We start from the raw sequence: 15,114 nt of genomic DNA, 5'->3' as shown, positions 1-15,114 counted from the left end.
CAGACCAAGAACGCCCCTCCCTGAGCATCACTTGTATTGTCTCTCTTACTAGAATGTAAACTCAATGAGGGAAGACTCTTCACTTTATCTTTATATCCCAAGAGCTTAGTGCTTGGTGCATCGTAAACGGACATAGTAAAAATTTAATAAATGCTTTTTCATTCATTCATTTATCAAGGACGCCTTGTTATTAGCTGGTTCTTGGAAAACTTGCCATACTCAAAATTGTGTTTTTTACTGACAAAGTTCTTGGAAAACCAAAGTCACTTTCATACCAACAAGAAAGATAAGAGTATAACTTTCTGGAATTATTTAAAAATACTTGGATTTCAGCTCAGCAGTAATGTTGAAGTTCAGAAGGAGACCCCAAAAGGTTGGGGCTGTAGAGCAGTATCTCGAGGTGTCTCAAAAGAATTTGCAGGTTTGAACCCATCTCCAAGTCAAGGGGCAAAGCTTATTGTAATTGTAGTGTCAGGATTTAGCAAAGAACCAGGAGCAAGAAGGCAAATTTTTAGGAAAAGATCCAGTTCTTCATGTCACTGATCCGCTAATTTTATGACTCAGAAGTAGAACTGAGAAGGGGTCCATTCACTATTGTCTCAGGAACTTGGTTATCACTGACTATTTGACAGCAACGTCTGCAGGAGTATCCTAAGGCCAGAAGACTTTCGAATCACTGAGGGATTGTTAGAGCAGAAGCCCTCTAAGGTCAGGGGACCTTCGCATCACTGCTATATTTCCCCCAGACGCTGTACCTGCTTTGGTGAGAAACAAACATGTCAATAGGCAATCTCTATAACATGAAGCTTTTTTTTTTTTTTTATCCATCCTGTCTGTATAATGGGACTCTGGGGCATTCGAGACCACTGAGATGGTGTCTCTTCCTGTAAGAGAAAGTGATTACATGTAAGCAATAATAATGGGGAAACATGGCTGGTAGGGTTTAAGGAAAGATTCCTAGATGTACCCTGGAAGCCTGAGGGAGCAATGCAGCAGAGCTGATCTAGGAGAGGCTGCATTCTACATCTAGAGTGGAGCTCTACAAAGTAAAGTTATTATTCCGATAACACTGTTAGTTCTCATTTATAAGGATTAGCCTACCCATACCTTCACTTTTCCCTCTCACCCATGGGAACAGATAATTGGGCACTGCCCCAGAGAGCAGCTACATCATCTTTCTCAATAGTGCATGTGGCCTTGAGCCCAATGAGAAGATAGGTTTTTATATGAGAAAACTGACACTGAAGGTTTGTATCCTTTTGATTCATCCAGAGCCAAAATGAAAACCCAGAGGTCAGACTTGCATGCCTCCTGGGCCCAGTGGTAGTTTTAGGTCTCCAGTGAGACTTTATGTGAAAAAATGCTTTGAAAAATAACAAATTCCTCCACGCAGCTAATCAGAGAACCAGGGCTATCAGGGTGCAAGTTGGGGCTAAGGACCAATATGGTACAGCTACTAGGGGAAACAGAGCAGTAATGCGAAGGTCCCCTGACCTTAGAGGGCTTCTGCTCTAACAATCCGTCAGTGATTCTAGAGTCTTCTGGTTCTGGAATCTGTGATCCCAAGGTCGCTATTCCCCAAACTCGGAGTGCTATTGTTCTGGCAATCTGTCTGTCAATGAGTGTAAAAGTCTTCTGGCCTAGGAATATAACAACATTTCTTCCCTTAGACTTTAGTGATCCTGAGACTCTCTAACCTTAGGATGCTATTGTTCTGACAATCTGTCAATGATTCTAAAGTCTTCTGGCCTTAGGATAGCCCCAGATTTACTGGTCAGTGATAACCTAATTCTGAGACCACTCCTCAGTTCTACCTCTAGGCCATAAAATTAGCATGTCAGTGACATGAAATAGATAAATTTGTCTCCTGGCTCCAGGTTCTTGGCTAAATTTTTTCGGAATTTAGCCCGTTTCCATGGTGTTATAATTATGACAAACTTTGCCCCTTGACTTGGATATGGGCTCAAGCCTGCACATTCTTCTGAGACCCTTTGAGGAAGGGAACCGGGAACTGAGTGGATGCCCGTCAGCCGGAGAATGTCTGAATGAATTGTGGTAGGTGAGTGTCGTGGAACACTTGTTCTGTAAGAAACGATCAAGAGGATTTTAGAGAGGCCTGGGGAGACTCATGTAAACGGATGCTGAGTGGAGGGAGCAGAGCCGGATCCTTACACACAGCAACAAGACTATGTGATGATCAATGCTGAGGGAGGCGGCCCTCTCCAACAGTGAGACGATTCCAGGCAATTCCAAAGATTTTGTGAGGAAGAGCCCTGGGCCCCAGCGTGAGGCCTGTGGGAGCCGTGTGGACACAACGCAGCACGGTCACTCTTTTCATTGTTTGCTGGCATTTTGTTTTCTTCCTCATTTTTTTCTGGTTTGATTTGAGTTTTCTTGTGTAGCAAGATCATTGTATAACTATGCGTATCTTGGATTCAATTTATATTTCTACCCTGTTTATTATTTATTGGGTTACTTACCATCTAGGGGAGGAGGGGGGAGAGGAGAATTTGGAAAACACATTCCCCCTCCCCCCAAGGGAATTGGGGTCAAGTGACTTGCCCAGGGTCACACAACCAGGAAGTGTTCAGTGTCTGAGATCAGATTTAAACTCCAGTCCTCCGAAATTCAGGGCTGGTGCTCTGTCCACTGCGCCACCTAGCGGCCCCGGAACACAAGTTTTTGCAAGGGTCAATGTTGAAAAATTATCCATGCATATGATTCAAAAATAAAAGACTTTTTTGCCTCAGCAAAAAAAAAAAAAGTTTGTAATTTAAAAAAAAAAAAAAAAAAAGAAAGAAAAGAAAATGGCCCCAATCTCCCAGATGGGAAGCCAGGAGGCAGTTTCTAAAGGCCGCAGGGCACAATGTTGGGCTCCACTCAGAGTTCCGGGTTCTCCACCCCGTCCCCAGTAGCACCCAGAGAACACGGGGAAGTGCACGTGGGGCTCTGCGGCTGGGAGGGGCCGCCAACGGGTTTCTTTTTCAGCCCAAGGTTTTCTCAGGACGGGATCTTGTCATCTGGGACCTCAAACCGACAGTTCCAGTTCCTCCGGCCCACCTTCTTCGGCCCCTTCACGCACCCTTTCCTCCCCATTCCCGAAGGGGCTGACTGGGAAACATTCCTCCCTACCCCTCATTCCCCTTCCCCTCCTCCCCACTTCTCCCCCCCTCCTCTTCTCCTCTCCCCATTCCCCTTCCCCCTCCTCTTCCTCTTTCCCCCCTCCCCTTCTCCTCTTCCCCTCCCCCCACTCCCCTTCCCCCTCCCCCCCGCCGGAACCGAGCTCCTCACCAAAAGCCCCGCCTGGGGGCGAACCCTCGGCCTCATTACCACTTCAATGGGCCCAGCTGCAGGCGCTAGCTTGCAGCCTCCACCCCGCCCCCGCCCTTCTTCCCCAGTCCCCGGGGCTCCCGGCTGGGAGCTGCTGCTTTCCCAAGCAGTCTCACCTTCCCTCGAGGGGCTGGGCCCCAGTCCCGGCCCCGCCCGCCCGGTTCCCAAGGTGTCATCCATCCCCAGTCCCGCGGCCGGAGGCCCAAGGCTAAGTCCTCCCTCCCCGCCGGGCCGCACCCAAACCCGAGCCTGGCCTGAAACTCCGGGCTGCGGGTGAAAGTTAGGAGAGTCTTTAGGTTAATCCTTCTCCTCCCCACAGTCTAATTAATTGGGTTGTTAACCGCTTTCTGCGGTCCCTGAGGACCTCTCCATCCCTCCCAGACTTTCCCGCCGACCGCCCCAATTTCTCCTAAACTCTCCTAGCGGCGCCCCGAGAGAACTGGCGACGGGGTGAATCCGCTACTCTCCTCCGGGGGCTGCAATATTTCCCACAGTTACAACCTAATTCTGTCTCTCTCCCTTTTTTCAATTATACTTAATGTATTACACATCAAAAATCCTCTACTTTCAAGAGAAAAGGAGGTGTACTTTCCTTTTTTATAAAGATTTTTATTTTCTAAATATATGCTTATAGTTTTCAAGATTCACTGTTGCAAAACATTGTGTTCCAAATGTTTTTCTCCCTCCCTTCCTCCCACCGCCTCCCTAGACGGGAAGTAATCCAGTATATGTTAGACATAGGCAATTTTGGCTGTGTGACCCTGGGCAAGTCACGACCCCAATTGCCTCAGCAAAAAACAAAAACAAAAAGTGAAATTCTTCTATGCATATTTCCACAATCCTCCTGCTACACAAGAAAAATCAGATCCAAAAAGAAAAAACGAGAAAGAAGTCCACAGTGCAAAGGCCAGCGAGGTGTCATTAAGGCAATTCTCATTTTATTAGTAACACCCAAAGCATCATAGTCCGGGATAGGTTGGACACCAGCCACCTTCTCTCTATCGGGAGAGCTTCTTATCCATACGAATAACTGGGGTATTATTGGCAGGGAGTCAGTCAGTGAGTGTTTTAAGAGCACCTACTATATTCCCGAGGCACTGTGCAAAGTCCTGGATGGTGGAGATCGCCCTCAATTTTTTTTTAGAGACTCGAGTACAGTGCCTGGCACAAAGTAGGTGCTTAATAAATGTTAATTAATTGATTATTAGACTCAATGGTCAAAGGAAACTTAATGATGGCATAGTAATAAATTTGTTCCTGCTGAGTGCCCACTTTCTAGGGACACTTGTGTTATCTTCAAAGAATTTTGGAGGGGGCAGCTAGGTGGTGCAATGGAGAGGGCACCAGCCCTGAAATCAGGAAGATCTGAGTTCAAATCTGGCCTCAGACCTTAACACTTCCTGACTGTGTGACTCTGGGCAAGTCACTTAACCCCAGCCCCAAGGGGAAAAAAAGGAAGGAAGGAAGGAATAGGCAAAGAATCTTGGGTGTCAGAAAATGATGGATATTTGGATTTTCTTTTTTTATGTGGGTCCACAGACCCTTCATCTCTGCTTTTTTGGTCTTAAATTATTTGATTTGACTTCTGTCTTGGGGAGAAAGCTCATTTTTTCTTTGCCTAATTGTCATGATGGAGAAAAATGATGAAATAATATTGTTTTCTCATCAGTGTATGTCCTTAGAGGCAGTATGACATAGCGGATAGTTTCTGGGAGATCTGGATTCAAATCCTACTTTCATCCTCTAAGTTTGTGACCATGAGAAAATCTCTTAGCTTCTTTGAGCCTCAGTTTCTTCATCTATCAAATGGGAATAATTCTATTGTGAGGATCAAATCGGATTCCATATGGAAAGGTTTTGTTACCCTTAAAGTGCTATAGAAATATAAGATGATTTTTTTTTCTCCAGGAGAATATAACTGTAATGAAAGCAGGAACATTTTGGCTTTTGTTGTTATAATCCTGGTGCCTTGTACACAGTGGGTACTTAATAAATGCTGTGGTAGTCCTGAGTTCCAGAGCACAAGTAAGGAGAGGAGAATCCCAAGCAGAGGCAGGTTCAAAGTGTAGTAATGATTTCTTTTCTGGCTTTCCGAGTCTCGAGGAAAGTCAGAAGAAGAGAACGGGGGTCCCTCATTTTATACTGTGGGATCAGGCAGGATCCAGATACTGCCTCTGCCCTTTCCCTCCAAGACTTCAGGGCTCCCTTTGTTGCTAGGGTGACCAGAGATGAGAGGACCAGAGACACAGTGGTGACGCTACAGGAGGACATCCCCTACTGCCTCCGCATCTGGACCAGGGGAGGAGGCGGCTCTCCGGGGACTGCCAGATTCATCGGGCGGACAGTTGTTAGGGGGAGAAGGATCCAGGAGAGCGTCTAGTGAATGTCTCCCTCCCTGCCCCATGACTCACTGCCCCTCCTCCTCTTAGCTTAAAAAAAAATCTAGCAGCCATTAAAGCCTTGTCTGGGAGATTGATGCTGGCGCTGGCTAAGGGAGAGGATGGGATTTTGTAGAGGGAGCACTACTAGCACTAGCACGGCTGAGGCACATGTGGAGGAAGAAGAGACAGATTCCATTACAGAAAATGTAATGAAGTTATATTGAAATTATTCTCCTAGACTAGTGTTCTACAAACAGGAGAACAAAAATGAGGGAGTTTACATATATGTGTATGTTTAAATTATCTATAATAATATTTATATATTTAAATTCTATATAAAGTCATAAATATAGTACTTATAAACTATATTTTGTGATATTTAGATTTTATTTGCATATTTATAATATATAAATTATAAATAAATGAGAAAACAAATATACATATATTTTCTCTCTCAGTCTCTTTCTCCACATATATACAACACACCTATTTATATTTAAATTTAGTAGAAGTAGGAAGGGCTCAAACTCAGGGACTGAAGCCAAGCCTAGGAAATGGGGTTATACCCCAGAGAAACCTCTCATCATTCATCACTCTTGGGAACACAGTCCAATATCCCTCCAAACCTAAATCTAGAGTCTCTTGGTGAGAATCTATCTGCAGCTATTTTGTGACCCGTAGGAACCATACAATCCCCTAGTATTCATTCTTCTTCAGTGTTAACACTGATTGAACTAAATAGTCCATTGAGATAATACATTAGTCATTCATTCTTTATCCCTGTTGCAATATCTAATAAAGATTGATTTTGAATTTTAAATTCATTCATTCATTCATTCATTCAGCAATATTTATTAAAGACTGGATCTTTAATATACAAATATAACTCACAGGTGACTTCAGGCAAGTCACTTAACCCTATTTGTCGCAGTTTACTCATCTGTAAAATAGGCTTAAGAAGAAAATGACAAACTACTCCAAGAACTAGGAGGATCCTTGGAGATCACCTAGACCAGCTCCATAATTTTACAGATGAGGAAACTGAGCTCACCCAGGGCTGGGAGTCGATCAGCTATTTGTTGCACTATGAAAGAGGGTTGGATCCGTAGGAGAGCTACTGGGTTCAAGTCTTAGTGTACAATCTACTGCTGAAGTCACTTCCCCAAATCTCGGGTTCTTCATTGTTAAAATGGGGATAGCATTCCATGTTTTGTTGTCAGTCATATCTGACTTTTCATGACCCCATTTGGGGTTTTCTTGGCAAAGATACTGGAGGGCTTTGCCACTTCTTTCTCCAGCCCATTTTACAGATAAGGAAACTGAGGCAAACAAGTTTAAGTGACTTGCTGAGGGTCACCCTGCTAGTAAGTGTCTAAGATCAGATATGAACTTAGGAAATTGAGTCTTCCCGACTTGGGATCCGCACTCTCCTGCACCACCCATCTCCCCTTGTTTCCTTCTCTTACTTACCTCAGAGAGTTTTGGGGGGATTGAATGAGATGATATACATTTTTATATCTACATACATTCTATACAAAAATGTAGATGTGTATCTCTATGTATAACACACATCTTCCTACCTACCTATCTATATTGCATAAACATGAATTTTTATTTCCTCACTCTCACATATCTTTCTTCAGGCCACCTGGTATGGTCTGACATGCTCTCCAATCAGGGCTGGAGAACAAAATGTGCTGCTTATATGGACAAATACAATCATATTAGAAATCACTCACCTAGATTGAGCCCAGATCATACTATTTTTTAAGAGAGCACGAGAGAAACCATTAGTTAAATGCACCAATTAGTTACTTAATGTTATGCTCCTGCTGGATAAACAGATCAGAGTGGTCAGTCCAGGGAGTGTGACTTCTAATTTTCACACATTCCCCAAAGTTCCTAGGACACTGCTGGGTACACATCAGGTGTTTAGGCAGTGGTTGATCTTCATGCTTGAAAAGATCTAAAATGACATCACTGCATGGGAGTCGGGGTATCTGACGGCTTGGAAGGCTCTACCACAGGTGGGGCACAAAAGTCCCTATGAACATTTGGAATGGAGATGTCTCTAAATTTGCACAGCTGTTCAGAATGTTCAACCTGAATTACTGAATTTATGAAGCATACAACTTAAAATGTCATTTTCTAGTTCTCTAGGAAAACCTGTCTTTCACTATTTGTGAATCATGTAATATATGCAAATCTTATGCAAATTGTAACCATTACGAAGTTCTTGTTTCCAAAAAAAAATGTCAACTTTAGTTTGAAAGGAATACAATATAACTAAGTATTTTAAATGTGGGAACATTGTGCATAAATTCAGGATTTTCTGATGAAATTATTTAGTGTGTATGCAATAATAGAGGCATTAATTAGCTTTAGATTTCCCTGATCTCAATAAAAAGTTCAGTTTAATAAACACTTTTTAGCCACTAGATCTATGTCTTTCAAAGATATTTTTGGCACAATGTGAAAGATGAATTTTAGTGGGGAATAACCAGAGGCAAGGAAACCAGTTAGGATGCTTTTATAATAATCCAGGTGAGAGGTAATGAGAGCCTGAACTAGACCAAGGAGGATGAAGACTGGAAAAGTCATTGCATTTGAGAGCCATTTCAGTAAATGGAAAACACTATAAAGGGCGGAGAAATGAGTGGGTGGTGAGAGGCAAGAGGTACCTGCCTTGCTTTCTTCGAGACAGCTCACATCCCACCTTCCGCAAGAAGCCTTGCCTTGCTTTTTCCCCATTCTGTCCCCTTCTAACTTTGAAGACTATTTTATCTCAGCAGCTCTTATTGTAATAGCAAATAATTGGAAATTGAGGGGATGTCCATTATGGGGTGGCTGAACAAGTTGTGGTATATGAATGTAATGGAATACTGTTGTACTATAAGAAAAATAAGTAGGTGGATTTCAGAAAAGCTTTGAAAGACTTCCATGAACTGATGCTGAGGGAAGCGAACAGAACCAGATCATGGTACCCAGGAACAGCAACATTGTATGATCATCAGCTGTGACTAACAGCTCTTCTCAACAATTTGATGATTTAAGACAATCCCAAAAAGACTCACTATGAGAAATGCTATCACATCCAGGGAAAGAATGGAAGGAGTCTGACTGCAGATTGAAGCTTACTAACTTTGTTTTTGTGTGTGTTTTGTGTGTGTTTGTGTTTTCCCTTTTGTTCTGTTTCTTCTTTCACCACATGAGTAATGTGGAAATGTGTTTTAAATGATTACACATGCATAACCTGTATCAATTGCTTGCCATCTTGGAGAGGAGGGAAAGGAAGGAAAAAGGGGAAAAAATTTGGAACTTAAAATCTAAAAAAAAAAAAAAAAATGAGAATTGAAAATTGTCCTTACATGTAATTGGAAAAAATAAAATGTTTACATTAAAAAAGACTTTTATATCTATCATCTGCTATATACACATATATTCACACTTATATGTGTATAGATAAGATTGAATGTTGCTTCCTCTATTAGAGGGCAGGGTCCTTGAGGACAGGGACTGTATTTTTGCTTTTCTTTGAATCCCCAGTGCTTAGCCCAATTTCTGACACACAGTAAATATTTTATAAATGTGTGTGGATAGATTAATTGATTTTTAAAAAGTTTGCTAGAAAAAGAGAAGATGAAGATGGAATCACTAGCTCTAAGGGGGAAGGATGTTGGGATGCAATTATTTTTTGGATAGGGAAACATGAGTATGTTTATAGGCAGAGAAGAAAAAGTCAGGAGTAAAAAGAAATAGAGCAAATTAGCAGAGGTGGAATAGATAGAGGTAGGTTGGTCTTCCTAGAAGGAGGATTAATAGAAGCAGGAAGAATAAAGCATTCCTAAAACTCATGTCTGATGATGTTATCCCACTTTTTCAATAAACTCCTATGGTTTCCTATGAGTTGTAAGATCACATACAAAATGCCCTGTTTAGTATTTAAAACCCTTCATTTTTAATTCCTTTTCTTTCTTTACAATTCCACCAAAATGGCCTCCTTGCTGTTTTTCACATTACATACTTCATGTTCCATCTCTATGTCTTTGCCCTGGTTGTCCCCATGACCATAATATAGTTCTTCTTCACCTCCAACTTCTTTATCTCCTTCTTAGCTTCATCCAAAGCCCAGAGGAAAGGCCATTTCCTATTCTGATTCCCCCCGTCCCCCCTCCAACTTAGCTACTATTATCTCCTCCTCTAGCCCTTGCAAATTATCTCATATTTATTCTCATCTTAATATATGCACTTAGTGTCTTCCTAGAAAGAATCTAAGCTCCTTTAAATCAGAGACTTAATTATGTGTATGTGTGTGTATACGCACGCACACACACACACACACACACACACACACACACATATATGTCATGTTTGCAAGGGTTATCTGCTTAAGATGGTAGGGGTTCAAGTTGACGGTGGGCAGAGGTGAGTGGGAAGGCTGGGTTAAGGTTTTGAGTGGAAAAGGTTTGGAGCAGATGCTACAGAGTAGGGAAAAAAGATTACTGAGCAGAATCCAGTTTAAATAACAGAAATAGATAGTGAACGCAGTCCCTAAACTTGAGAACAGAGAAAGCAGGTAAGAAGGGAAGGAGGGGAAGGAGGGAGGAATAATTCAAAGAAAGAGGGAGAAAGGGCATAGACATTTATATAACAGCTCTACATACCAGGCTCTATGCTAAGAACTTCAAAAATAGTATCTCATTTGGATTAATTAGTAACGCCTCTTTTAGGCTCAATGTGGGGACTAAATGAGTCACTCATACTTTGCTGGATGATTAACAAAAGGAGATTTACTTTGCTCTCGTACAGAAAAGTTTCTCTGGATGTGGGCTCCCTTGTCTCCATTTAGAAAGGTGTACCTGTGGTCACAGAGGGCCCTGTGTCTACCTGGATTTTTGTATCCCTAGGTCACCAGGAGGCTGGGTCAAAGGAGGCAAAGGCCAATTAAATTTCAGGGACACCTTTGTTGCCTTTTAAGAAAAGTAATTAAAAAAAAAAAAAAAAAAGAAAAGTAATTCCCTTGGCAGGGAAATAGACCCCTGGTCCCATTCCATAGGAATTGTTGATTTGCAGATTGTACTAGCAGGTTGAAGGGGTCTAGAGTATTGGTGAATACCAAGTGAATTGCAAAGATTTCAGGCTGGGTGGTGGCAAAGGGAATCAGAATGGTGATCTACTGGGAGAATAGGAGAGAAGTGAGAAGAAGCAGAGTGAGGGACTGGGAGAAATATAGGGGCAGGAAACTGGCCAAAAAGAATTTGAGAACTGGGATCTTGGAATGGAATATCATCTGATGGTTAAATTTAAGATGCAGAAACATTTGTGGGTATCTGGAATGAAAAAATGAAATCATATCCATGTATCTTAAAGGCAGTTGCATCAAATTAGGAATATTCATCCTTCTTTTTCTTTTGGAATTTTTTTTAATTGACTTTACAAAAGATTTCCATCAAGTTGTTGTCCCAGATGGTAGCCACTGAACCACTTCTCTTCCCAAGGTTTTCTGGGAGAAGCAGCAGACAAAAGCTTAAGTACCTATTCTCTATGTCCTTACCCTTCACCCCAAACTTGTCATCAAATCATTGGAAATCAAAAGTAGATCCCATTCGGAAAAGTTGGGGGACTCACTGAACTACTTGATCACACACAAATTGGAATATCCAAAAAAGAAACAAAGTTGTGTGTTTGCATAATGATTTATTCAAACATGATTTATAGAGTTAAAGGTTAAATAAAAATATCTGACATAAACTGTTCACAAATATAACAGAAAAAATTTTCAGAAGTTTACAAGCAAGTATAGATGTATTTATCACAATAAGCAATAAATAGGGAATGGCTTTGTATGTTGGTTCTATTCTCCTCATTTAATAATTCTCATAAATATATAATGTCCTAACTGGCTAAACTGAACCTACTTAAATTAAAAATTAAATTAAAACTAAAAGATATTAAATTAAAAATGAATTGATCCAATAGACTTGTGATGGAAAGAGCCATCTGCAGCCAGAAAGAGAATTATGGAGTCTGAATGTGGATCAAAGCATTGTATTTTCACTTTTTTTTTTTCTCATTTTTTCTTTCATCTTTTGATCTGATTTTTCTTGTGCAGCATGAAGAATATGGAAATAGGTTTAGAATAATTGCACATATTTAATCTATATTGGATTGCTTGCTATCTATAGAATGAGTTTGGTCAGAGGGAGAAAAATTTGGAATGCAAAGTTTTGTAAAGGTGAATGTTGAAAACTTTCTTTGCATATTTGGAAAATTTTTCAAAATTAGTTGAGAATGTTGTGTGTTTATTAGCAATTTTCCTTAAATAAAGCCAAACTGGCATTCAGGAGTAAGGAAATAGGGTCAAAAGTCTTTGAGACTGAGGTTCTTAGATTGGGTATGTTGGTCTAGGATTCCTTGATCAAGTTTTGCAGCAAATAATGAGATAATTTCATCATTCCCCGTCTTCAGAGCTAAATCATATGCTGATTCTCCTTCTTCATTTTTCTTTTGGATATTTGCATTATATCTGCAAATGAAATAATATATGAAAGTGGAAGTGGCTTAGGGAAAGGTCGTCTAGTTAGCTATATTCATCATATATCATAGAGCTCAATCACCTGGCTTTCATACGGAGGTATGAATATATCTGGCTTGAGAAATAGGTGTGCATTTGGTAAATAAAGAAAAGCATAAGATTGGTACATTTTATACTTCATTTTGAGGGAATTTATTGATATAAAAAATACAATTATAAATCTTGGGCAATGTTCCTTGGGCAATCCAAGTAAACTGAAGATGAGTGACAGTGCTTTCATTGTGCCTTTGAAAGTTGTTTATTTGCCAAGCCAGTGTCTCAGTGGCCTAATAGGGCTTTTTTTACAGGGGAGGCTTTTCAATACCAGGAAAACCCCCTTTAGCAACTTTTTTTCCAGCAGGATTGCTTCTATGCCCACATTTTCCTTCCATCTTTCCAATATCCAACTCAATAAACTTACCTCAATAAGGCTGCTACGCATTTCTTCCCTTCTGGGCCCAGCAGACATGCTTCATGAAGAGCTGTGTTTCCCAGCCTGTTGGAGGAGGAGGAAAGTTTGCTTATTTCTGACCAAGGCTTCGATATTATAACACTGTAAGGAGAGGATGGGCACTAGTGGGTAGGTACTGCATAATGCTAAGAACTGACACGGATTCTACCTCAAAGTTCATCACTGACATACTCACTAATTGTGGAAGATCCTATCAGTGTCCTCCTTTATCCTTTGTTTATAGAGAGGCTGTGAAGATGAATGAGTTTAAGTTGCAGAGAGAAAGAGAAGTCTTATTAAACTAAAATTAAATGTAGATTTAAATCAATATGAATATGAATAACCACATATGACTTTTGTATCAAAGACATCCTCCTTAAATGAAGGGCACAAATCAGATATATATATATATACATATATATATATTGTATTTATGTGCATCTTTGTTTCTCAAGATATATATAAATAAATGTAAACCTAAATATTCTTACACACATATTTTGAGAACTTTTTACTTCTCCAGCTTATCTGTCAATGCCCAAGTGCAGTCTGGGAACTTCAGTGGCTAGCACCCCCTGCAAGCTTCTCCTTGTGCTCACAAGGCTTCAAAGCAGCCAGTACAAACCACAGAAAACCCTCCTGCCTGAGTCCATGGAGAGTCATCCCTTTCTCTTTCTGGTGGTCTCCGCCTGTCCTACCTGAGGGGCCGCCAGCAGGGAAGAGGACAGCAGAAGCCCCCAGTGACTCGCCTGACTCACAATGTTAGATGGGCAGGCTCCATAGGTAAGGGCTCAGGGCTCACTGTTGGATAGCCCCTGACTAATGTCTCCTGGGCTCTGGCTCTGTCTCTGCCCCATATCGCTATCAGGGATCACGGGTCCCTGTGGCTTTGTCTCTGAACTTTTTCTCACTCCTTTCCTCAGCTTTACTTGGGTATTTGCTGTTGTTCACTCTCTCCTCAGGAAATGGTGTCAGCAGCAGATCATGAAAGGATCACACTAGAATCTCAGCTTGGATTTTAGAGCCAGGATGCCCAAAGACCCTCCCCTGGACCCATAGGCCTGTGGCTTGACGCTTTAGGCAAAGGCTCAGAGTATGACTTCTCTCCACAACCACCTGCCCCTGCTTAGTTCAGGGAGCAGATCTCATTTCTCTTTCTTTTGGCTGTCGGCATTTCCAGGGGCATCTGGGCAGAGGGGAGAGATGCAGAAAAGCTCACCCTCTTTTCCCATTTCCCTTCTCCCCATCCTATTCCTGGGGGGGCTGGACTTTGCCAGGCAAGTTACCCACATCCCTTCTCTATGGATCTCTGAAGGAGAAATGAGGAGGAAGGGGAGTCAGTGGGAGACGCCACCTCTGACCCCCCAGACCACTGGAGAGTCACCGTCCTATCTTATGACAGGATTGCACATACTGAACAACTTTGGTATGAGTTCACGGAGACCACTCTCTTGAATCTGCCATATTTCTATATACTTATTATTCATAACATAAGTCACATAATGCGCTCTCCCCTCCCCTTGCCATTGCCACCACCTTGGTACAGGCCCTCAGCAGCAGCCGAGACATGATCTCCCACCTTGAGTCCATCCTCCACTCAGTTTTCAAAGGGATCTCTGAAAGTGTCGTGTAACTTACCCTACTCAAGAAACTCCAGGAGTTCCTTTTTTCTCTAGGATCAAACATAAAATCTTCTGTTTGGAGTTCAAAGTCCTTATAACTGCTCCCCCCCTTTCCAGCCTTATACTCTTTGGCAGATGTACTTTGTGACCAGTGACAACAGCCTCCTGGCTGTTCCTTACGTGACACTCCATCTCTCAACTTCAAGACTTCTTTACCGGTGGTCCTTCATACCTGGAATGCCCCTTCTCATTTTCTCCTCTGAGCTCCCCTGGTTTCCTTCAAATCCTGGCCCAAATCCTACCTTCTATAGAAAGCATTTCCTAATCTTCCTTAATTGAAGCACCTTCTGTTTATTTTCAGTTTCCCCTGTATTTAACATGTTTGTATATAGTTGTTTTCATATTGAGTCTCCTAATAGATTATGAACACTTTGGGAACAGGGATTGCTCTTGGTATTTCTATCACTTAACATAGTGTCTGACACATAGTAGGTGCTTAATAGATGTTTATATCTGATTTAATGCATATTATTTTGCCAGTCTGACAGAGGCAAAACCACTTACAAGACTTAAGTTAGCTTATCTTGTAGGATTGATTTATCATGAGAATAAATCTTGATCAATAGATCAAGGAACTAAAAGGAAATCAGTGCCTATGGAAATCAATCAAAAGGCTTCCTGGGAATAAGGCAATTGAAATAAACTTAGGCAGTAGGAATTGAATTTCTTTATGCTTGTCATTTTTGTTATTATTTA

At 41.4% G+C, this 15,114-nt stretch overlaps 1 protein-coding gene across 11 annotated transcripts in view; it reads right to left on the bottom strand.

The window, feature by feature from the left end:
- Positions 1 to 11,256: 11,256 nt before the first annotated feature.
- Positions 11,257 to 15,114, bottom strand: part of DZANK1 (double zinc ribbon and ankyrin repeat domains 1) — a 138,029-nt gene continuing 134,171 nt past the window's right edge. For 5 of the 11 annotated variants that reach the window (XM_074287766.1, XM_074287774.1, XM_074287777.1 and 2 more), the window contains 2 exons: positions 12,707 to 12,781; positions 11,401 to 12,237 (listed from right to left, as the gene is read on the bottom strand). In XM_074287766.1, coding sequence (XP_074143867.1) covers positions 12,072 to 12,237; positions 12,707 to 12,781 — 241 coding nt within the window. In that variant the 3' untranslated portion in view covers positions 11,401 to 12,071. Of the gene's footprint in view, positions 12,238 to 12,706; positions 12,782 to 15,114 lie in introns of all 11 variants that reach the window. The other 6 variants (XM_074287775.1, XM_074287776.1, XM_074287779.1 and 3 more) reach the window with 3 other exon arrangements.

The sequence above is a fragment of the Sminthopsis crassicaudata genome, chromosome 2 (genome assembly GCF_048593235.1).
Source record: "Sminthopsis crassicaudata isolate SCR6 chromosome 2, ASM4859323v1, whole genome shotgun sequence".
Classification (NCBI taxonomy): Eukaryota; Metazoa; Chordata; class Mammalia; order Dasyuromorphia; family Dasyuridae; genus Sminthopsis; species Sminthopsis crassicaudata.
Note: the sequence above shows the minus strand (reverse complement) of the source record. Positions and strands in the feature narration are given on the sequence as shown.